We start from the raw sequence: 23,157 nt of genomic DNA, 5'->3' as shown, positions 1-23,157 counted from the left end.
AGGCTATATTGTGAATGCTTTTATAGATACTGTTTAGTGGTACTCATGGATTAAAAGTATTTGTTCCTGGTATCTGCCAAAGTAACAAACAAATAAATGCATTACTAATTAGAAAAAAATCCATCACCAACAACTCCTTGTTCCTAAATAATGTAGGAAATAATTTTAAAACCCTACAATCTTATTTAATTAATAAGGAGTTACTCAGAGTCCTTCAACACATAGGCCTGCTTTTATCAGTCACCATCATTATCATGATCACTGTCTTCATTATGGTGGTTAACACTTTAGTTCCCAGCACCATGGTAAATGGTCCATGCACACTCTCTCATTCAATCTTCACAATAATCCTATAGATTCCCCCAATCTAATACATGAAAAAGCCCTGAATCACACAGGGGTTAAGCAATTTGCCAAGGACAGATTACAAATAAATGGCAAAGCCATGACTGAACCCAGAGTTCTTCGACTCTCAGCTTTGTGGCTAGTGTTACTTTCCTAATGCTCTTGTGGTTTTATAATTTTAATGTAAGAAGACTATTATTCATTCGTTCATTGAATATCTGAGTTTTACTAAATACCTGCATTGTGGCAGGCAATGGGATAAAAATCAAATCTAAAACAGACTTACAAAAATCAGAAAAGCACTAATAATAGTTGAATACAATTAACACAATCATAAACACTATAAATCAATCTTAAGTTGGCAGTTAAAAAGATTTCTGGGAACACTGCATGCCTATACCAAAACATTTCATGTACCCCATAAATGTATATACCTACTATGTACCTACAAAAAGAAAAAACAAAATACAACAACAACAACAACAGAAAATGATTTCTGGGAGAGTTCTGCAGTACGAAAGACCATAAAGAGGGCTACTTTTGTACGGGTATGTTCATGACTCATTTACCTCCCTTCTTTTGTTTCCACGCTCCCATAAAGACCCACAGGGTCTGACACTGATTCTTTCAGTACCAGTAACTACACTTTATATCATAATGGTATTGTATTTCTGAGATGAGATTTCTGGACCATACTAACATTAACTTATATTTTATTATGACATTAGAAAAAAATCATGCCTTATCAACACCAAAGATCACCTAAGAAGAGTACAAATCAGGGCCAGGCATGGTGGCTCATGCCTGTAATCCCAGCACTTTGGGAGGCCGAAGAGGGAGGATCATGAGGTCAGGAGTTCAAGAACAGCCTGGCCAACATGGTGAAACCCCATCTCTACTAAAAATACAAGAAATTAGCTGGGCGTAGTGGCATGCGCCTGTAATCCCAGCTATTCAGGAGGCTGAGGCAGGAGAATCACTTGAACCCGGGAGGCAGAGGTTGGAGTGAGCAGAGACTGGGCCACTATACTCCACCGTGGGGAACAGAGTGAGACTCCGTCTCAAAAAAAAAAAAAAAAGTATAAATCAGTAAGAGGGCTCCTTCTTATATAATCCCAAAGCTTGGGGCCTGGACAAGGAGATTCACTATTAGTCCAGCCATAACAACAGGCACTTCCACAAAGAGAAATTTCCATAGGCTGCTACTGATCCCAGAGAGTTGTCTGGTGTTAGTACACCACTACCACCATTTTTAATTAATCCATTGGGCTGAACTTACAATATATGTCAACTTTTCTTGTGTACAATAAGGCATCAAAAAAGAGACTGAATGTTGGCAACTTTCCAGTAAACCATCTCCAAGAAACTTTATTTTAAAAACACTTTTATAAATGCTGATTATTTTCTACCTACTTTATTCTAAACAAGTAAATATCAAGAAATACATGTACTTCCTATTTAGAGGTGAGACAAAGAGTTCATTACATGCACTGCTTATCACCATCTAAAATTTCTTAGTCCAAAATTTCTAGAAGAGTGTCATAAGAATCTGGGGATATTTACTAGAAGATGAAGACGACAGGAAATAAGGAAATTTACAACTGCTACCATATAATAGAGCAAACCGGTGAATCTTTCAAGAAAGAATTCCACCTTATCCTAATTATGTTGAAAGTGCTAATAAATTCCTATTAGAGACACAAGGGTAAACAACAGCTGCATTTCACATTCTACCACTTAACACTTTGTCCCTCATAATCTTGACGGATTCAAATTATTCTATAATTGTTTGAAATATAGGGCATGAGCACCAAAATTTTAAATTTTGGTTCCTGCTACTTTACAGAACCTATCTTAATCTCTTAACTAAAAATTAAAACTTTACATAATATATAGAACAGATTTTATGGCAAAGGGTGATTTGATACCCTGGTTTACAATGTCATAAAAACATGTTAACGTACCTTTTAAAAGGGACACTTTGGCAAGAGGTTCATTTAGGTCTTGCTCATCCATTTGCGCGTCTAGAGAGAGGAAAAAAACATATATATATAATTACAGGCAGTATTCAGATCTATCAGCAAGCTATCGTTATCAAAATAAACAATTGGAATTGATACTTCTATTATAATTGGATAGTTGAAAGTAGTTTTAACAAAATATCCAAGATTCAAAGGGGACGACCTGAAGAAGCATTTTTTTTCCCCAAACACAAACTTCGAAATCTCCACTCATGTTAACCTATATACCTAAACTGCCATTAACAGCTGCAGGTCTATAAACATTAGGTTAAAACTCACCTGTAGTGTCGTCACTGCTTTTTTCCTTGCTTGGACTCAGAGTGTCTGATAAATCAGATTCCTTTGCTCTTGTCTGATTTTCTACCAAGAAAAAAATAAAAGTAAAATCTTCTTACAGTTAAATATCTTCTATCAATAAAACTGCTTCAGGCTATGAATGCTCAAAATCTACAGGTACGTAAAGTACTTTTAAAATAGGTCAGGTCACTGAATCTCTTACTTCTTCATCACCCTTGTCCAAAATGGAATGCTGGTTATTACACATAGCTCATATTAAATTATAATGTGGATCATGTCTGCTTTGCTGAGGGCTGGGGCTTTTGTTCAAGGCTGTCCACTTGCCAACTAGAAATACAAACTAAGCAAGCTTTGCTAAAGTATTCAGAGAACTGCAACAAATATAGTAAAATTCCCAGGACAATGTGGACACTGTATAAAGATGATTAAAGGAAAAGGCTCTGTTACATAAAAACACTAGTAAGAAGGCTGCCTTAGTAAGATGTGTACTCAAATAATAAAATTCTTTAAAAAAAATCACGTTAGTTCTTATAAAGAAAGTAAATTAACAGCCTTTTATTTCTAAAGATAACTGTCCCTGAATCACAGTAAGAAAAAACTTTTTTTTTTTTTTTTTTTTTTTTTGAGACAGGGTCTTGCTCTGTTGCCCAGGCTGGAATGCAATGGCATGAATACAGCTCACTATAACCTCGACCTCCTGGGCTCAAGGGATCCTCCTGCCTCAGCCTCCAGAGCAAGCTGGGACTTAAAGCTCATGCCTTGAAGCTGGGTATGGTGATACCCAGGCATCTCTTTTTAATTTTTTGTAGAGATGAGGTCTTGCTACGTTGCCTAGGCTTGTCTCAAACTCCTGGCTCAAGTGATTCTCCAGCCTCAGCCTCCCAAGCACTAGAATTACAGGCACGAGCCATTGCACCTGGCCAAGAAAAACACTTTTAAAAAAGTTTTGAAATTATTTACAAGAGGTCTTCTGTCTGGTCCAATGAAGACATCTTAGGCCTAATTTTCAAAGAATTGCCCTCAGAAATCCTAACTATAGGCCCAACAGTTTATTAAAGATAACTGGCAATTAATTAGGCCCCAGATCATCTGTAATGGCAGATTTGTATATACAATGGGATTCCTTTTTTTCTTTTTTCGTTTTGAGAGGGGGATGTCACTACGTTGCCCAGGCTAGTCTTGAACTCTTGGGCTCAAGCAATCCTCTCGCCTCAGCCTCCCAAGTGCTGGGATTACAGGTGTGAGCCATCACACCTAGCCTATGGCATTCTTTAGGGTAGCATTTGCAGAGAATGTCATTTCTCTGAATAAAATTCTATAGCATCTTCCCATTCTCCACAAGGTCTCAGTCAAGCTTTATATGGCAGAATTCAGCCGTAATCTGGTCCCTGCATTAATTCCCACAGGAGTTCTGCTTTGGTCATGTGAGCTTCCTTATAGGGCTGATACATGCCTCCTTATTATGTCCTGCAATTATTTATTTCATTTGATATTTCTCTAACCTCAAAACAGTTATTCTCTCTACTTGGCCTATTCATTCTGTAATACACAGTTTAAGTTCCATCAACTCTAAGGAAGTCTTCATTTCTCCATCATGGTGCTCTTTTTAATTGTATCTTCTCTGTGTCTTTTGTTTCCCTAGTTAATCATATTCTATTTTATATTATTCTGTGTATGTGTATATAGCTTCTTTCCTTAATAAGATTATACATTTATAAAGCATACAATTATTTTTATAATGCTATGCACCTGATTTCATTGTTTGTATGTGCATGTCCACTTCTAGTAGTTTTCCTAAAGGAAATAACACAGCACATATGGGATACATAATGCTCATTGAAGTATTGTTCATTATGGGAAAATGAAATACATCTATTATGGAATGAAAACTATTCAAGATATATTTACTACTAAGTAAAAATTAAGCCTAATAAAGAGCAGTATGTATAATATAACCCCATGTAGATTAAAAATAGTTATACATTTATAGCTATGAATTTTTAATTGCATATATTTATTCAAGGTCTGGAAGGATCTACAATAGAGATATCATTAGTTATTTTTGGAGGTGGGGACATGGTGGACATTTACTTTTTAACTTCACATAGTCATACATTGTTTGAAAAATTTGTAGAAATATATATATTGTTTTATAATCAAGGAAATTAAAATGTTTTCCATTTTGAAATAAATTAGAAACACATCTAAAACCATTACTGTCACAGTATTAAATATAACATTAAAATATACCTTGCTATGGATATTCCATATAAGAATATCCCCAAAATTTGTGGCTTAACTTGTGAAATGGTAATGAATTGCAAGAAGGCTTTGCTTCTTTTCTCAATGCCATTTGTAGTCAAAGGTCAACTGCTGAGAGGGAACTTAGATTAGAATTGAAGTCACTGGTCATTGAGGCTCATGGGAATCTAATCTGTGACTGCTGCTGCATTCATAGTATGCTAACTGCAGACATTTCTGAATGTTCTAGTTTTGATCACAAAGTTACATTCTCAAGCAAAAGAGGCTACTACATCTAATCTCTATCTATGGTTAGAAAAGGAACCACTCTGGAAGAACAAAAAGGAAACAGGAAAATGACTCTCCCTGAGTTTAATATTTTTGGCAATTTTAGGATCAAAATATTAGGTAAAGCAAGGAGTATGTTTTTGAAAATATTCTTCTAGCTTAGAAGGAACTCTTCCTCTAGATTTAGAGTATTAGCTGGGAAGGTAAAGTAGCCTTAAAGATAGGGCCAAATTTTTCATTAAGATCTTACTGGAACGTAACTCCCTGATAGCAGAGATTTTTGCCTGCTTATTCTATTTTTTTTTTTTTTTTTTTTTGGAGACAGGGTCTTGATCTGTTGCCCAGCCTGGAGTGCAGTGGCACAATCATAGCTCACTGCAGCCTTAGCTTCCCAGGCTCAAGCCATCCTCCCACCTGAGCCTGCTGAGTAGCTAGGATCACAGGTGTACACCACTATATCTGGCTAATTTTTAATTTAATTTAATTTAATTTTGTAGAGATAGGGTCTCCCTATGTTGCCCAGCCTGGAATGTCTGTTTCATTAACTGCTATATTCCCAGTGCATATAACGGTATTTTAAATACCTAGTATATAGTAGGTATTAAAAACTCACGCCTATAATCCCAACACTTTGGGAGCCAAGATGGACACATCACCTGAGGTCAGAAGTTCAAGACCAGCCTGACCAACATGGAGAAACCCCGTCTCTACTAAAAATACAAAATTAGCCGGGCATGGTGGCACATGCCTGTAATCCCAGCTACTGTGGAGTCTGAGGCAGGAGAATCCCTTGAACCCAGGAGGCGGAGGTTGCAGTGAGCCGAGACTGTGACATTGCATTCTAGCCTGGGCAACAAGAGCGAAACTCCAACTCAAAAAAAAAAAAAAAAAAAAAAAAAAAGATGATTGAAAGCATATATCTACTCTGAATAAGAAAAAAGGTTTTTTTTGTGTGTGTATGTGCGCATGTGTTTTCTAAAAGACAGTGTCTCACTATGTTGCCCAGGCTGGTCAAGAAAACAAGAGAGAGACAGAAAGAGAGTGAGAGAGAGAGAGAGAGAGTGTGTGTGTGTGTGTGTGTGTGTCTGTGTGTGTGTGCGAGCGTGTGCATTTTCTAAGAGACAGTGTGTCGCCATGTTGCCAGGGTTGGTCTTGAACTGCTGGGCTCAAGTGATCCTCTTATCTTGGCCTCCCAAAGTGCTGGGGTTACAGGTATGAGCCACTGAGGCTGGCCAGAAAGCAAGTTTTTAGCAAGTCAAGTCATAGTCCCTCAATGTTGTATCCTGCTACTATAGTTATACAGAGGCAAATCAAATCGATTTAAGAATGAAACACAACGCCATGAGTGGTGGCTCACATTTTGTCAATCTCACTTTATAAATGAGGAAACTGAGGTTTAAAGAGCAGAAATTGCCTGAGAGCGTACAGCTAGTTAGTGGCAGAATTATCTACACATATTCTTTCTACTTTCACCTCCAAAGCTATATATAGACATGTAATGACTGCAAGTTGAGTTAGAAATTAAACAGAAAGCACATTTTGCATTAGGTGATACCTCTTCTAGAGGTAACAGAAGAGGTAAGACTGGTAACAGTTGGTAATTGTTTATTTATAGCAACTGATATTTTCAACCCAAAAAAGAAAATTCCACCAAAGCATCACCAATTAAAGAATATTTAGCCAAATCAAAAAAATTTATATGTTTTAGCTCGATTTAAAATGTAACTTATTTCAGACATCTAGTTTGTTACAAGGATTAGCGTATCTTTGCATATTAACTGTGAAAGGTGCTAGTAAAGTGTTCACTCACTACTGATAGAAAAATCCGGCCGAGTATGGTGGCTCATGCCAGTGGTTCTGGCACTTTGGGAGGCTGAGGCGGATGCACCTGAGGTGGGGAGTTCAAGACCAGCCTGACCAACATGGAGAGACCCTGTCTCTACTAAAAAATATAAAATGAGCCGGGTGTGTTGGTGCATGCCTGTAATCCCAGCTGCTTGGGAGGCTGAGGCAAGAGAATCGCCTGAACCTAGGAGGTGGAGTTGTGGTGAGCCGAGATCGTGCCATTGCACTTCAGCCTGGGCAACAAGAGTGAAACTCCATTGAAAAGAAGAAAAGAAAAAAGAAGAGGAAAGAAGGAAAGAAAGAGAATCCCCAAGTATATAAAACTTATATTTGTATTATGATTCTTTTTCTTTCTGTTTTTCTTTGCCATATCTTTTTTTGTATTATCATTGTTTTTTTTTTAATGAATGAGAAGTTCTCATATTGCCCAGATTGGCCTTGAACGCATAGCCTCGCCTCCTCAAGTGCCAGGACAACTGGCCCGAGCCACCGCGGCTCCCTGTATTATCATTCTTAAAGAATATATTCTATTCATTTACATGGACTTATCTGCCATAATTTATTTAATAAATACCCTTATTAATGGACACAAACGCTTTCTTCTTGTTGCTTTTAAACAACACCGAAACAAACATTCTTGCTCATTTATCCAATTTGTTCCTTAAGATTAAAAACCCAGGCCAGGTATGGTGGCTCAGGCCTATAATCCCAGCACTCTGGGAGACTGAGGCAGTCAGATCACCTGAGGTCAGGAGTTTGAGACCAGCCTGCCAACATGGTGAAACCCCGGTCTCTACTAAAAATACAAAATTAGCTGGGCATGGTGGCATGTGCCTGTAACCCCAGCTACTCAGGAGGCTGAGGCAGGAGAATCACTTGAATTCGGAAAGTGGAAGTTGCAGTGAGCTGAGATCATGCCACTGCACACCAGCCTGGGCAACAAGAGTGACACTCAGAAAAGAAAAAAGAAAGAAAGAAAGAAAAACAGAAAGATTAAAAATATAGAAGTGGAATTGCTGGATCAAAAAGTATGTTCTTTAAGACTTCCAAAAAACAGTTCATAGCCAGGTTTAAAAGGAAATCAGACAAAGATAAATATTTAAAGTGATGATATTCTAATTACCCTGATTTGCTCTTTACACATTAAATGAATGTAATGAATTATAAAACATATCCTGAAAATATGTGCATCTATTGTTATCAATAAGATAAAAATAATAAACTATTAAAAAGGGAAATCAGTAATGCACAAAACTTCCAATAATGACAACACAATTTCAAGCAAATATATTCTAATTTAGAATGCATTAAATATAAGGGCTAAGACAGCAAGATACTTTAATTAAAGAAGCATTGATTTTTTTCCTAAGGCTCTACTTCAAAGTGCTGGCTATTCAACCAACTAATCTGTATAGGTATTTGGACGGTGAGGTAAAAGCTATTTTAAGGTCTGTTCTCATCTCACTTTAATAAGGTGAAATAAAGTGCCATATGTACTAAAAATAGTTCACTGTTCTGAAACTCAGTGCCTGTTTGCCAGAACAATATTAATGATGCATATTCTATGCATTTTTTCCCCAAATATGGTATCTGCCGTGTACAAAATTCAGAATAGAAACCACCAGATATCTGAAATAACACCATTCCCTTAAATAGTTAAAAAAGCTAAATGAATCCAGTTACTTTAATAAAATAGAATGTACTAAAATTAAGTATCTCAAACTTTTATAACTCATTGTTTTAATTGACCAAAAGCACTGTGAATCTAGTTTTAAATTTTATACTGGTACAGTCTAATGAAAGTTCTACTATGATAAACACATGCCACCAAATGTATTTGCCTAATTTCCCTATGTATAAAAGTGACTTGACAATATAGTACTTTAAAACTCACTTTTCTTCTCTGACAACTGTAACAGAATTAACACAATAAACTACTTCGGGCAATTACTGGACTATTCATTATAAAACATAAGAAGGTTCTATATTCACAAAGTCATTAATTTGATTAAATCAAACTGAGATGCCAAAAGTTAAGAAAATATTAAATATCATAAGAGATTTTAAACGTACAGTAACCCCCCAAATGGAACTACAAGCAGGTTTCACTTAAGTTGTATCGCAAAAGATTTACATTGTGTTTGATTAAAATTTGAGCTCAAAGCTGAAATTAATGCTGGAAGTGAGATTGCAACAAATCTTCAATACCTAAAGAAACCTATACCAACTACTAACATTCAAAAAACCACAAATATACATCCACTTAGAAAGAAACATTCCAGTTAAGATAACCTTCTTAAAACAGAAGTCTAATTATTTTAGACATTATCTAATACTGTTATTGGCTTGCCATTGTGAGTTGTAAGAAGTAAACTGATGGTTAAAATACTATAACCTTGAAACTATATACTAACCTTCATTATCCAAAAGAACTGTCAAAAAACAGAAAAAACAGAAAACAAACCTTTTGAAAGCTTTGTTTCTTCTACCACTTTGGTTAGATGCCCTTCGACGATCAGCTTCTCTGCCAAGGAAAATAAACGTTACCATCCAAGCCCAAACTGAGCAGCATTTCCCTGAGCTAGGCAGTGTACCACATTCCATGACCAAATTTAAAGATGATAACATTACTCCTATGACCAAGCTTGAATAAAAACTTGAATCTGGAAGGGGAACTAGGAGAACTGGAACTATGACAGAGCAATCAGGTTAATGCAGAAAACTAGCGGCAGGCAGACAATTTGCCTTTTATTTTCACCTTTTTTTAAAAGTCTAGATCTTTTTATAAACAGAACTCAGAAGAAATAATCAAAGCAATTCTCTTTAGATCAAGAATATTTGAATTCCAGGATACTACAAAAACAAACAAACAAACAAAAAAGAATATTAAGTTGAAATAAAATATTTATGAAAAGGTATTTATTCAAGTGAATAAAAATTAAGTTATATGGATAGCTTATTGTTTTCTGCTGGCATAACTCAGCAGAGACAGCTAAATAACACATTTCAGTAAAATGAATTATTTTAGAAGAGCTAACAAAGAAATAAAAAAAATTTTGTTTTGTTTTATGGGGGATTCTCTGTAAATGTATAATGTTACTTCCTTATAACTTACTTACAGTCATATTTTCATATTCTACATTTCATTGAGGAGGATATATCTATTGGGTCCTTTACTTACTGCTGTATGTCAGTTGGGTCTCCTTCAATTTATTCATTAGCAGTATGTGCGAATAAAATTTTCTATTCTCTTACTCTACAACCTATTGCAACTTGGTCTACACCCACCACTCAACCACTGAAACTGCTCCAATATCATTATGGCCTCTTGTCTGCCAATGCCCATAGCTCTTTTTCTTAATTTTCATTCCTCAAAGGCTCTTTGCAGTATGTGGCACTGTCTCTGCCTTTTTAAAAACAGAAAGAGAAAGTAACAGATTTTGATTAAGATGTATAATGTAAGCTGTCCTACCTGTCTTCTGTCCTACTTCACTCCATTCCTAAAATTCACTTCCTACAACTTTTAGCCATTTCTACTTTTTTTTTTTTTTAATTTATTTTTTTGAGATGGAGTCTCTGTCACCCAGGCTAGAGTGCAGTGGAGCAATCTCAGCTCACTGCAATCTCTGCCTCCCAGGTTCAAGTGATTCTCCTGCCTCAGAGTCCCAAGTAGCTGGGATTACAGGTGCCCGCCATCATGCCCAGCTACTTCTGGTATTTTTAGTAGAGACAAGGTTTCACCATGTTGGCCAGGCTGGTCTCGAACTCCTGACCTCATGATCCACCTGCCTCAGCCTCCCAAAGTGCTGGGATTACAGGCGTGAGCAACCGCGCCTGGCCTAGCCATTTCTTCTGATTCTTAACATTTATAATTCTAAATATATATTGATTTTTAATTTTTCCATTTTAGATATTTATTGACAATGTATTTTACATGATTAAGCTCTGTCATTTTCTACTATCATCCTCAAGAATTGCATTTTGTCAATCTATAATCGGTATTTATATTGACAAATTATTTTATATAGTCATATAGTAGGCGACAATTGTATTTCCTTTCTTGTATGGTATTCAATATACTCAGAATTCATAATGCTTCATTTTTTTGTTTTATTAATTTTTTATCTATCTCAAAAATACCCCAAGTTCTCACAGAACCATACAACTTTCAATACTGTCAAACACACCAAGTAATTTATCACATTATATATCCCCATCTTCCTCTTCCTGTTTTATTCCTTTATTATAATTTCCTGAAAAGGGGTGGACAGAAGGTAAATACTTTGTGATTCTGCTTCTCTGAAAAGGTTAGCATTCTACCTTCACATTTGATTGATGGTTTGACTAGATACACAAATCTACAGAAAATACTTTTGCATCAGAATTCGGAAAGCACTGTTCCATTGTCTTTTAGTTTCCAACTAGAAGATGAGTCTAATACAGCCTGAATCCTGTCCCTCAGTACACATAGTAGAGATTTCTTATGGTCAGCAATACCTAGTTTGCCGGTCCTGTTTGAGCATCAGGGAGGACTGCACATCCCAACTCCCTAGCACTGAAGAAGGTTCATAGGACTGATGCTCACCAGGGCTAAAGCATTTAAAAGAAAGTATAAGTTTTTTACACCTTATGCCACTACAGGAACTCTAGAGTTTCTAGAGTTTGTGTGCTCAGGAAAGGGATGCCTTTGAGTCCCTCTTCCAGAGCTCCGAGACCTGGTATCGGGGAGATGCTCTTTCTTACTTGGATACCTTGGAAACTAGTAAGAGGAAATCCCTATAGTTACTGACTAAAGATTCAGATAAAGTGAAGGAATTTTTTGAAAAGTTACAACACACGTTGGATCAAAAGAAGAATGAAATTCTGTCTGACTTTGAGACCATGAAACTTGCTGTTATGCAAGCATATGACCCAGAAATCAACAAACTCAACACCATCTTGCAGGAGCAACAGATGGCCTTTAACATTGCTGAGGCTTTCAAAGATGTGTCAGAACACATTGTATTTCTGCAACAGATGCAGGAGTTCAGGGAGAAAATCAAAGTAATCAAGGAAACTCCTTTACCTCCCTCTAATTTGCCTGCAAGCCCTTTAACGAAGAACTTTGATACCAGTCAGTGTAAAGACATAAAGCTAGTCGATGTGGATAAACTTTCTTTGCCTTTGCCTCAAGACACTGGCACATTCATTGGCAAGATTCCCTGGAGCTTTACTATCTTATGATGATAGTTAAGACTCCATCTGCCTAGATCCCTGAGTGACAATGTGGAGCAGAGTGGTCTTCCTCACCATGGATATGTAGGATGAATGAGAAATGTTTGTTGAGTTGAGCCATCAAAGATTTCATGGCTTGGCCAGGCGCAGTGGCTCACGCCTGTAATTCCAACACTTTGGGAGGCCAAGGTGGGCCAATCACCTAAGGTCGGGAGTTTGAGACCAGCCTGACCAACAGGGGGAAACCCATCACTACTAAAAATACAAAATTAGCCAGGCATGGTGGTACATGCCTATAATCCCAGCTACTCGGGAGGCTGAGGCAGGAGAATCACTTGAACCAAGGAGGCAGAGGTTGCTGTGATTGCACCATTACACTCCAGCCTGGGCAACAAGAGCCAACCTCCAAAAAAAAAAAAAAAAAGATTTCATGGCTTATTTATTACTATATTATAAATTTAGCTTATTATGACTATATGATACCCTTTGTTTCTCTCTGGGTTTCAGAATCTTCTCTTTATCCCTGGTGTTATTAAATTTCATATTCCTCAGTGTGTAGTCTCTTTTTTCTTAAATGAGGTGAAATTCACATAACATAAAATAACCATTTTAAAGTGAACAAGGCCGCAGAATTTAGTATATTCACTATGTTGTGCCTAGTTCCAAAACATTTCATTACCCAAACAAAAACCCTATACCCACTAAGCATTTACTCCCCACCTCCACTTCACCAGTCCCTGGCGATCACACATCTGCTTGCTATCTCTATGCATTTACCTGTTCTGGGTATAAATAAAACAATATAACGTATGACACTCTGTGTCTGGCTTAGTGTGTGGTCCTTTCAATATATTGTGCTAAGTACTCAGTAATTTTTTCAGTTTACAAGCTCATATCTTTCATTTCTGTGGAATTATCTTATATTCTATCTATTTAATCGATAAATTATTCCATTCTCTCTCTCCCCTTTTCCCCCTCTGGAATTCACTATTAAGATGTTAGCTCTCTAGGATTAGCCCCCAAATTTTCTTTAATTTTCCCTCTTAAAAAAACTCTTGCCTTTTTGTTATATTTTCTGGGATATTTCCTCTACTTTCTCCTCAAGCCTCCTATAGTTCTTAAAAATCTGGTATCGTTATTTTTAGTTTTCAAAAATTCTATTTGTACTCTGCTCCTTTAAAAAAATATCATCTTTATCTTGTTTCATCCATGAAACTTTAAAAATTATACTTTTAAGCAGCACACAGTGGCTCACACCTATAATCCTAGCACTCTGGGAGGCCGAAGTGGGTGGATCACCAGAGGTCAGGAGTTCGAGACCAGCCTGGCCAACATGGTGAAACACCATCTCTACAAAAAATACAAAAATTAGCTAGGTGGCGTGGCAGGTGACCGTAATAACAGCTACCGAGGCGGCTGAGGCAGGAGAATTGCTTGAACTCAGAAGATGGAGGTTGCAGTGAGCCGAGATCCCACCACTGCACTCCAGTCTGGGTGACAGAGCAAGACGCTGTCTCAAAAAAAAAAAATTATACTTTTAAAAAAGTTTCTGCTTTTTATCTTTTTTCTATTTCTTCCCTAGTCACATTTTTGTTTGTGTTTTAATTTGTTTTGATCTCTATCTTTGTTAAGAAAGAATTTCCTCAAAAGTCTCATCTTGGCTTTCCCTTTATATTCAAGGATGAGGCAACAAGAAGCTGACAAAGTCCTATATGCATGTGCAGGGCTTATTACACCCACTGGGCCACAAAGTGGCAGTTTGTTTGGAGACTTCTATTTTTTTATTTTCATTTTTTTTGAGACAAGGTCCGTCTCTATCACCCAAGCTGGAGTGCAGTGACGTGATCTCCGCCCACTGCAATCTCCACCTCCCAGACTCAAGCCATCCTCCCACCTCAGCCTCCTAAGTAGTGGTGTCCACAGGTACACACCACCATGCCTGGCTGATTTTTGTATTTTCTGTAGAGACAGGGTATCGCCATGTTGTCCAGGCTGGTCTTGAACTCCTGAGCTCAAGCAATCTGCCCACCTTGGCCTCGCAAAGTGCTTTAAATAGCACCTTGGGACAGTTTAAATATCAGTATCAATAGGTATTTCTTTTTATGTGATCAGTTTCTCTGGAGTAGAACCCTGTAACTGCCTTTTTGGAAGTATAAGCATGTTGACCAGCATTCTGATTCAGTATACAGACTTTCATTTAACTCTCCCACTTTTCCCCCCAGTGAGATGCTCATACCTACCCTGAGACATATCTGAAATACCCCTCTACAGACTCTCCATTTCAGCCTCCAGAGAGCAAACCTTCAGTCTTTCTGAACAAGGAAAGAGATACTTGTCTGTCTGCGTGGACAAGAATATGAAAAATAAGCCTGGTGTGGTGGATCACACCTGTAATCCCAGCACTTTGGGAAGCCGAGGCAGGTAGATTGCTTAAACCCAGGAGCTCGAGACCAGCCTGGGCAGCATGGCAAAACCCTGTCTCTACTAAAAATACAAAAATTAACTGGGTGTGATGGTGCATGCCCTTAGTACCAACTACTTGGGAGACTGAGGTGGGAGGATCGGTAACTGTGAGGTTGTGGCTGCAGTGAGCCAAGATCATGCCACTGTACTACAGTCCAGATAATAGAGTCTCTGTTGAAGAAGAAGAAAGAAGAAAGAAGGAAGAAGGAAAAAGGAAGAAGGAAGAAGGGGAGAAGGAGAAACAGGAGGAGGAGGAGGAGGAAGAAGAAAGTTCAAACTATTCCTTATATAAACTTTCAATCTTGTTTTTAGTAACCATGCATTCCTGCCCTACCTGACAGGTATTAAGTGCCTCTTAGCCACAGTTTTAACCCGGTTTTCTGAGGTTTCCTTTACCCCATAGCAGGCCTTTAGAAAAGAAAAAGTGGAGACCCAAATCTCTTACCACTCAATTGTATGTTACACATCCTCTAAAATTTTGTTGACATTTATTACCTGCTGTAGTCGTCTCTTCCGTTCTCTTGTCCTTGTGACTTATGCTTTATTATTTATTTATTTATTTTGACATGGAGTTTCACTCTTGTTGCCCAGGCTGGAGTGCAATGGCGCGATCTCAGTTCACCGCAACCTCCGCCTCCTGGGTTCAAGCGATTCTGCTGCCTCAGTCTCCCGAGTAGCTGGGATTACAAGCATGTGCCACCACACCCAGTTAATTTTTGTATTTTTAGTAGAGACGGAGTTTCTCCATGTTGGTCAGGCTGGTCTTGAACTTCTGACCTCAGGTGATCCGCCTGCTTCGGCCTCCCAAAGTGCTGGGATTAAAGGCATGAGCCACTGCGCCCGACCAACTTAGGCTTTTTACAATATTTTACTATGAATGGGTCCATTCACCATATTTAATCAAGTTTACTGCCTCCCTTTGGAAACTCTACTCCTTTAACTTCTAGCATATCACTCACTCCGACTTTTATGTGCTTGCTCATTCCTTCCTTCTTAGGCTTTTATTGCCTTCCCCTTTCTCTGATTATAATCTAAATATATGTGTGTTAGTCTTCAAGATTTCTGTCAACAACAACAACAACAACATTTTTTAGTGGCTTTAACTACTTTGAGTAATTTCTAAATGTTGATGTCAAGTCTAGCATTCTTTGGCCCCAGAACCCTACTGTCCATTGTCCAACTATTTTCCAAACATCTTCAACCAGAAATTCCACAGGGACTTTCTGGGTAAAGAAATCTCGCCATGTCTAAAATTTTAATCTTACCATGTCTAAAACTGAAATTATCTTCTCTTCCTTCCTCCTAAATGTGCTTGTTATCTCTCCTCTCTAAGCTTCCATTCCCTCATTCACATCTCTCATAAGGTATATTGTGACTACTCATTATGTCTACCTTGCCCAACTTACTATGAATTCCTTGAGGGAATATATTCATTCTTTCAAATATTTACTATGCACCAGGCACTCACAATGGATTACCAAGATAAATGAGAGAAATATAGGAATTTAGAATCCGGTGAAAGTAGAGAAATATTTTATTAATAATTTAATTCCTAACACACTTTCGAAACATACGTAATTGTTGTTTGCAAATGCCTGTTACGTGAACATAGCAGATAATAAAATAGTATAAACACAGACTTCGAAAGCTATTCCAGTCTTTCTTTAGTATGTTGAAGATCTACATACCTACCTGTTTAAAAATTATAAACACATATCAGAAGATTGTAATTTATTGCTCAAAACTCACTCTTAGAACAAAATCTGAAGTTCCTACCATGACCTACAAGGTTCCTTGTGATCTACCCCAGGGGTCAGCCAACTATACCACCATGGGGTCAAATCCAACCTGCTGTCTGTTTAGTAAATAAAGTTTTATGGGAACACAGCCAGGTCCATTCATTTGCATATTTTCCATGGCTACTTTCTCCTACAATGGCAGGACTGAGTAGTTGCAAGAGACCTTACAGCCTGCAAAGCCTAAAATATTCACTACCTGGCCTTTTATTTTAAAAAGGTGTTTGAGTTCTTTTAAAACTCCAATCTCAGTCTTGGGGTTTCATACGGTTTTTATTTCACACACTTTTTCCAGACACACATACTACTCAGCTTAGTTCCATCTCTGTTCAGCCACGTACTCCCTTTGTCGTTCCCTATCCCCTTACAGTCTTTGTTTTCTTCAGTGGACTCATCACTTCCTAACATATCATTTTTTTAGTTTATTAGTATTTGTCTCCTCAAGAGAATGTAAAGACCATGAAGGTAAAGCTTTCTTTGTCTTACGTCTAATAACCCAACAGTTAAAATAATGTCTGGTACATACATATTTAATTAATTTAATTAAGTTATATTTTCAAATTTTGTGAATCACCAGAGGTCTGTAAATAAAGAAAAAATATATTTTAAAAAAGTCTATAACCATTCAGTCTCAAACTTGGTATAGAGACCTCAATGCTTTGGGAGTCACTAGTGTAATACATACAATCAAGGTGAGATCAGAGATCTCTGCCTCTCACTTTACCCCTTGAGAGACTTAAGAGAGAACTTTCCTGTCATTATAACTACAGGTCTTGAAAGAGCTATCTAACTTGGTATAACTGAAAGAGAGAGTAGAAGTCTTTCTTTCTTTTTTAAAACTCTGTTTTTTCTTTTTGAGATAAGGTCTCACTCTGTCACCCAGACTGGAGTGCAGTGTTGCAATCATGGCTTACTGCAGCCTCCCGCTCCAGGGCTCAAGTGATCCTCCCACCTCAGCCTTCAGGCAGCTACAACTATAGGCATGTGTCACCATGCCCAGATAATTTATTTTTATTTTTGTAGAGACATGGTCTCACTATGTTGCTCAGGCTGGTCTCAAACTCCTGGACTCAAGTGATCCTCCCACCTTGGCCTCTCAAAAGTTCTAGGATTACAGGCATAAGCCACTGCATGCGGCCTTGTAACTCTCTTTATTGAGGGATACTCTAGAGAAGTGATTATTCATTTTCTACTACTTTTAAACGATATTTATTATTTTCAAAAATGATATATAAAAAGGAATATAAAACACAAAAAGAGGTCAGGCACGATGGCTCATACCTGTAATCCCAGAACTTTGGGAGGTCAAGTGGGGGCTGATCACCTGAGGTCAGGAGTTCAAGAGCAGCCTGACTAACACAGAAAAACCCCCGTCTCTACTAAAAATACAAAATTAGCTGGGCATGGTGGCGCATGCCTGTAAACTCAGGAGGCCGAGGCAGAAGAATTGCTTGAACCCGGGAGGCAGTGGTTTCAGTAAGCTTAGACAGATTCACTGCATTCCAGTCTGGGCAACAAGAATAAACCTCCGTCTCAGAAAAACAAAAACAAAAACAAAAAAACAAAAAACCCCACAAAGGTAGAGTTAATACATTTTCATAAAGCAAATGTCTATGTGACCACAGCCCAAGTCAGGAATAGAACCATCCCACCAATCCCTATAGCCCTCCACTTTCTCACCTCCAATAAAAACCCCTTCATCTCCCATAAAGGTAACTAACTATCCTTTTATGGTATTTAATTTCTTATATTTCTTTATAGTCATACTACCCAATATACTTGACCAAATAACATAATTTTAGTGGTTTTGAACTTTATATAAATGGAACACTATATAGTATATATTCTTTTGTGTCAGACTTTTTTTCCACCCAATATGCCCCAGTGTATTTAGCCATTTAACTACTGAGGGTCTTTTTGGCTGTTTCTAGTTTGGATCTAATGTGAATAATGCTGCTATGAACGTTCTTGAATTTGTACCTGATATATATGTTCAGGCATTTCTGCAGGGAACCTACCAAGGAGTAGAACTGGTGGTATAATATGTTTGACAGTTAAGTACCATCATCTAAGAATTTAGTCAGAAGACTGTCAAATCTTGTCAAAGACTGAACAGAGAGAACCAAATTTACTTCTTGGTTGACAGAAATAAATTATGTACTAACCATATTACCATGTGGCATAAAATAAAAAATGAGAAACAATGCAAACAATACTTTCAAAAGAAGTTCAAAGGAGGCTGAGCATGGTGGCTCACGCCTGTAATCCCAATGCTTTGAAAGGCCAAATGAGGAGGATCACTTGAGCCCAGAAGTTTGAGACAGCTGTGCCAAGATTGGATTGAGTCCTTAAAGCCAAAGAGTCATTTTCCGTACTTGACAGCTACAACTAATTGAAACACTAAAGCAGAAGATAAACTCAAATGGCACAGACTATCTGATACTGATGTCAGTGGCCTATGGATATGAGACAAATTGACTGGAAGAGAGGAAGGAGTGAATATAAAAGAATGAGACAATCTGCTGCTGTAACTGCCAACCTGGAAAATATTTCTAAGTCTCAAAATCGGGTTTCATTAAGAAAATGTTATGACTAGGACATCAAAATAATGTGCTTGACACCAAATTTTTAAAATGGCAATGCATACTGGTAATTATGTACAGCTTCTACACCTCCCCAACATGTTTTCTGCCTGCTAACTAATGTACCTTTCAGTGTGCCATGTATTACTTACAGCACTTAATAAATGCTATCTCAATTAATTTTCATAATTCTATAGGATAGATACTACCATCTCACCTTATAAATAAGGAAATCAAGGTTTAAAGGGTCAATTTGCCCAGTATCATACTGCCAGTGAGAGTGAACCAGAATTGATATCAAGATCCCTCTGATTGAATTCTAAACATTATAAATAGAAATGAGCTAATGTTACCTGAAAGATCACCAAGGGCAAATATGACGAAAAAACTGAGATTAGAATTAATATCAAGACACAAATTGTTACAATTGGCATTCAAACCAGAAAATTATTTCCCTTCTAAAATAATTAATGAAGCAGAAATAGAGACACAGAACCTCACAGGAGAGGCTCTGATGAGGTTCCCAATTTTAGTAATACAGACTTTCATAAGGTTACTCATTACTGCAGCAAAATTAAAGCAGTTAAAGTAACTCTTGCTATAAAAGATGTGTGCCTTTTCATACAAACAGTTCCAGAAGCTATTTGTCCTAAAACTTATGAAGGAGGAGACCGGGTACAGTGACTCACGCCTGTAATCCCAGCATTTTGGGAGGCCAAGGTGGGTGGATCACCTGAGTTTGAGACCAGCCTGGCCAACATGGCGAAACCCTGTCTCTATTAAAAAAACAAAAACAAACAACAACAAAAAAATTAGCCGGGTATGGTGGCGGGCACCTGTAATCCCAGCTACTTGGGAGGCTGAGGCAGGAGAATTGCTTGAACCCGGGAGGCAGAGGTTGCAGTGAGCCGAGATTGCGCCATTGCACTCCAGCCAGGGCGACCATGCACAACTCTGTTTAAAAAAAAAAAAAAAAAAAAAAAAAGAAAAAATGGGGAAAAAGGATTTAGAATTCAAGGATAGACTGAAAATAAAATGAAAGGGACCAATTTCAAGAATATGGAAACAGATGTTTTTTAAGAAGCAACAGTATACATACAAAAACACTGCTGGCACGCATTTAGGACTGTCAACTGGGAAGTTATACTAGGAGAAAATCTGGTAGATATGTTAGAAAATGGACTGACTAGGGAAATGATGAGTACAAACAAACAACTCTCCAATACAGCCTAGACTGGACAAACCACTCTGAGAATAAAAAAATAAAATTAGCATCTAGCTTACTCTCAGAGTTTTCCTGTTACAGGGACATAGCCTATTATGAGCAGGGAAACACGCCAAATGTTTTCTATTATTTGCCATAAACTGCTTTGGCTTAGAGAAATAAAAGTTTACAAAACGAAAATATAAAAATCTGTTTCAAGTAGAATATGCAATCAGAATATTGAGATTGTTCAGAGAGGCTGACCTCACAGAGTGATGAAAAATAAATATGCAGTCACATGAGCAACATCGATTCAATGCATTACTCCAAATAAGGCAATTTCTATGTGAGAGCAAAGCCCTAAGAGAAAAGAGGGAATGAGAAAAGCATATACAGATAGTGACCAAAATTCTTCCTAGTTATGGGGGTGGGAGGCAGAGAGAGAGATTTTTTTTGGAAATCAGGAAAAAAACAGTAAGACATGAAATATTAAGAAAATTAAACTAATAATAACAAAAAGTTAAGTCTCATAATCATAATAAACATGGATTAAGAATACATTCTCAGATCTCAGGTGTTCAAGGAAAGAACACAAGGCACTGACTAACTCTATCATCAAAAGAGAAATGCCCTTGGGGAGTGGGCAGTTTGTCTCTACAAAGCAGACCTCAGAGAAAAATTTCTCTGGCATTCAGCAGTGATGCCTCTTTTCTCATGAGGACAGACAGTAGCAAAAGAAATCAGAGGGGTAGGCAGCAGTCCAGAGAACGCTGTCTCTTGCTCTATGACCAAGTGATGGCAGTTCTCCATGTCCTTTCACCCTTCATCTTTCCACTAAGCATACAAGTTAATCAAGTGACAGAGTTCACGGATATGTATGAAACAGATTTGCCGATACATGATTTGTACTCAGAAAGCATCTTTAGCAGAACACAAAAAGTCTCAATGTATCCATTAAGTTTATATGGTAAACTTTAAGAAATTAAAATTTGCAGAGAACACTGAATGTGGAGTTTTGCCTAAACCAAGCTCATGTCTGAATTCCTGAAGAGGAAAATATTGCTGAAGCTTTTTTAGCAAGTTTTACCAGAGTGACTTGCTAATTCCAGATTGCATGCAGTAAAGATCTTTTAATAGAGAATATTTACTTTACAGTTCTGAAATTATGCACAACACTATTTAAATCTGTGTTCAAAGTCCAATTTTTTCTGTCTGGAATTTAAAGGTTTTCTCCAAAAAGAGAATTTTTTCTTTAAAAAGTCTGTTTTACCATAAAAGGAAAACAAATTGAAATATGTTCCAATTCACTTATTTTCTACAACTTGTAAATGGAGAGAGCCAACAACCAAATTGTTCTCTTATAGATTCATACACACAAACTAAAAAATCTGCCATTATATTAAAGACAGACTTGAAAAACCCTATTGAAATAAACTATCTGCTTTCTAATTTTTTTTTTTTTTTTTTTTTTTTTGAGATAGAGTCTTGCACTTTCACCTAGGCTGTAGTGCAGTGGTGCAATCTCAGCTCACTGCAATCTCTGCCTCCTGGGTTCAAGTAATTTTCCTGCCTCAGCCTCCCGAGTAGCTGGGACTACAGGCATGTGCCACTAGGTCCAGCAAATTTTTTTTAATTTTTAGTAGAGACATGGTTTCACCATGCTGGCCCAGCTGGTCTTGATCTCCTGACCTTGTGATCGGCCTGCCTCGGTCTCCCAAAGTGCTGGGATTACAGGTGTGAGCCACCACACCTGGCCCTGCTTTCTAATTTTTAAAACACATGGTGAATTACACTATAAAAGCACTAATAAATAATGGAAGCTAGGTATTTAACATTTGCTTTTTAAAAGACATGAAACATGAAGTGGCACTGTACACAAATATATACTTTATATTCAAAATTATAAATCAGTTCAAGGTACCTATCGATGAAAATAATGGCAAAAAACCTTGTGTGCTTGTTAATATGTAATCCAAAATTGCTTTAAAAGTGCTTGAGTGTAAGTTTACTTAAGATATTTGCTGAATTTGTCTTGCTTATAATATTAAGAATAAAAACACAACAATTTTTACGACAGCATATCATAAAATGACAAAATGTCCCTTCTGACAACAAGTCAAACCAGAGGCAACCTTCACTTTTTCCCAATTCTGGTTACCCAAATTTAAGGAAACAAACAGATTTGGAAAATTCTGAAATACCTCTGGAATCACCAATAACCAAATGCTTACTACTTGCTACCTGAAACTCAGAACCAAACAGATTCCAATAGCAGGCCTCTCCTTAGCTACTAGAACTTAAAAGTCTAAACTTTCCCTGTTTGCATTCAAGGACCCAAAGGATTCAGATGTCTGGGAATACTTATTTTCCATTGTTGTTGTTGTTATTGTTTTGAGACAGGTTCTTGGTCTGTAGCCCAGGCTGAGGTGCGATGGTATGATCATGGTTTATTGCTGCCTTGACCTCATGAATTCAAGCAATCCTCCTGCTTCAGACTCCCGAGCAGCTGGGACACAGGCGTGTCATCACCATGGACAACAAATTTTTTTGTAGAGATGGAGTGTCACTATGTTGCCCAGGCTGGTTGCAAACTCCTGGGCTCAAGCAATCCTCCCACCTTGGCCTCCCAAAGTGCTGAGATTACAGGCATGAGCCACTACACCTGGCTTTTTCGCTGTTCTTTGGTCCACCAAAGGGTGGACAAAAATGGAATTTTATATTTTGATTTTTTTCTTTTATGTATGTACTACCTGTTTAGTATTTTCCCATGCTATTACATAGTCCTCATAAACATCATTTTATTAGCTGTCTAACATTCCCATTGAAGGGATTTGGTGTAATTTGTATAAATTCTATGCTAT

General features: G+C 37.5%; 1 protein-coding gene across 39 annotated transcripts in view; it reads right to left on the bottom strand.

The window, feature by feature from the left end:
* SLMAP (sarcolemma associated protein) overlaps positions 1 to 23,157 on the bottom strand; it is a 181,898-nt gene that overhangs the window by 31,704 nt on the left and 127,037 nt on the right. For 36 of the 39 annotated variants that reach the window (XM_064367241.1, XM_012462777.3, XM_064367249.1 and 33 more), the window contains 3 exons: positions 9,502 to 9,561; positions 2,646 to 2,726; positions 2,310 to 2,369 (listed from right to left, as the gene is read on the bottom strand). In XM_064367241.1, the coding sequence (XP_064223311.1) occupies positions 2,310 to 2,369; positions 2,646 to 2,726; positions 9,502 to 9,561 (201 nt within the window). Of the gene's footprint in view, positions 1 to 2,309; positions 2,370 to 2,645; positions 2,727 to 9,451; positions 9,562 to 23,157 lie in introns of all 39 variants that reach the window. The other 3 variants (XM_021672399.2, XM_021672400.2, XM_064367255.1) reach the window with 2 other exon arrangements.

The sequence above is a fragment of the Aotus nancymaae genome, unplaced genomic scaffold (genome assembly GCF_030222135.1).
Source record: "Aotus nancymaae isolate 86718 unplaced genomic scaffold, 86718_ANA_hifiasm-v0.15.2.pri h1tg000067l, whole genome shotgun sequence".
NCBI classification, from domain to species: Eukaryota; Metazoa; Chordata; class Mammalia; order Primates; family Aotidae; genus Aotus; species Aotus nancymaae.
The sequence above is the reverse complement of the archived record's forward strand: the minus strand, read 5'-3'. Positions and strand labels throughout refer to the sequence as shown.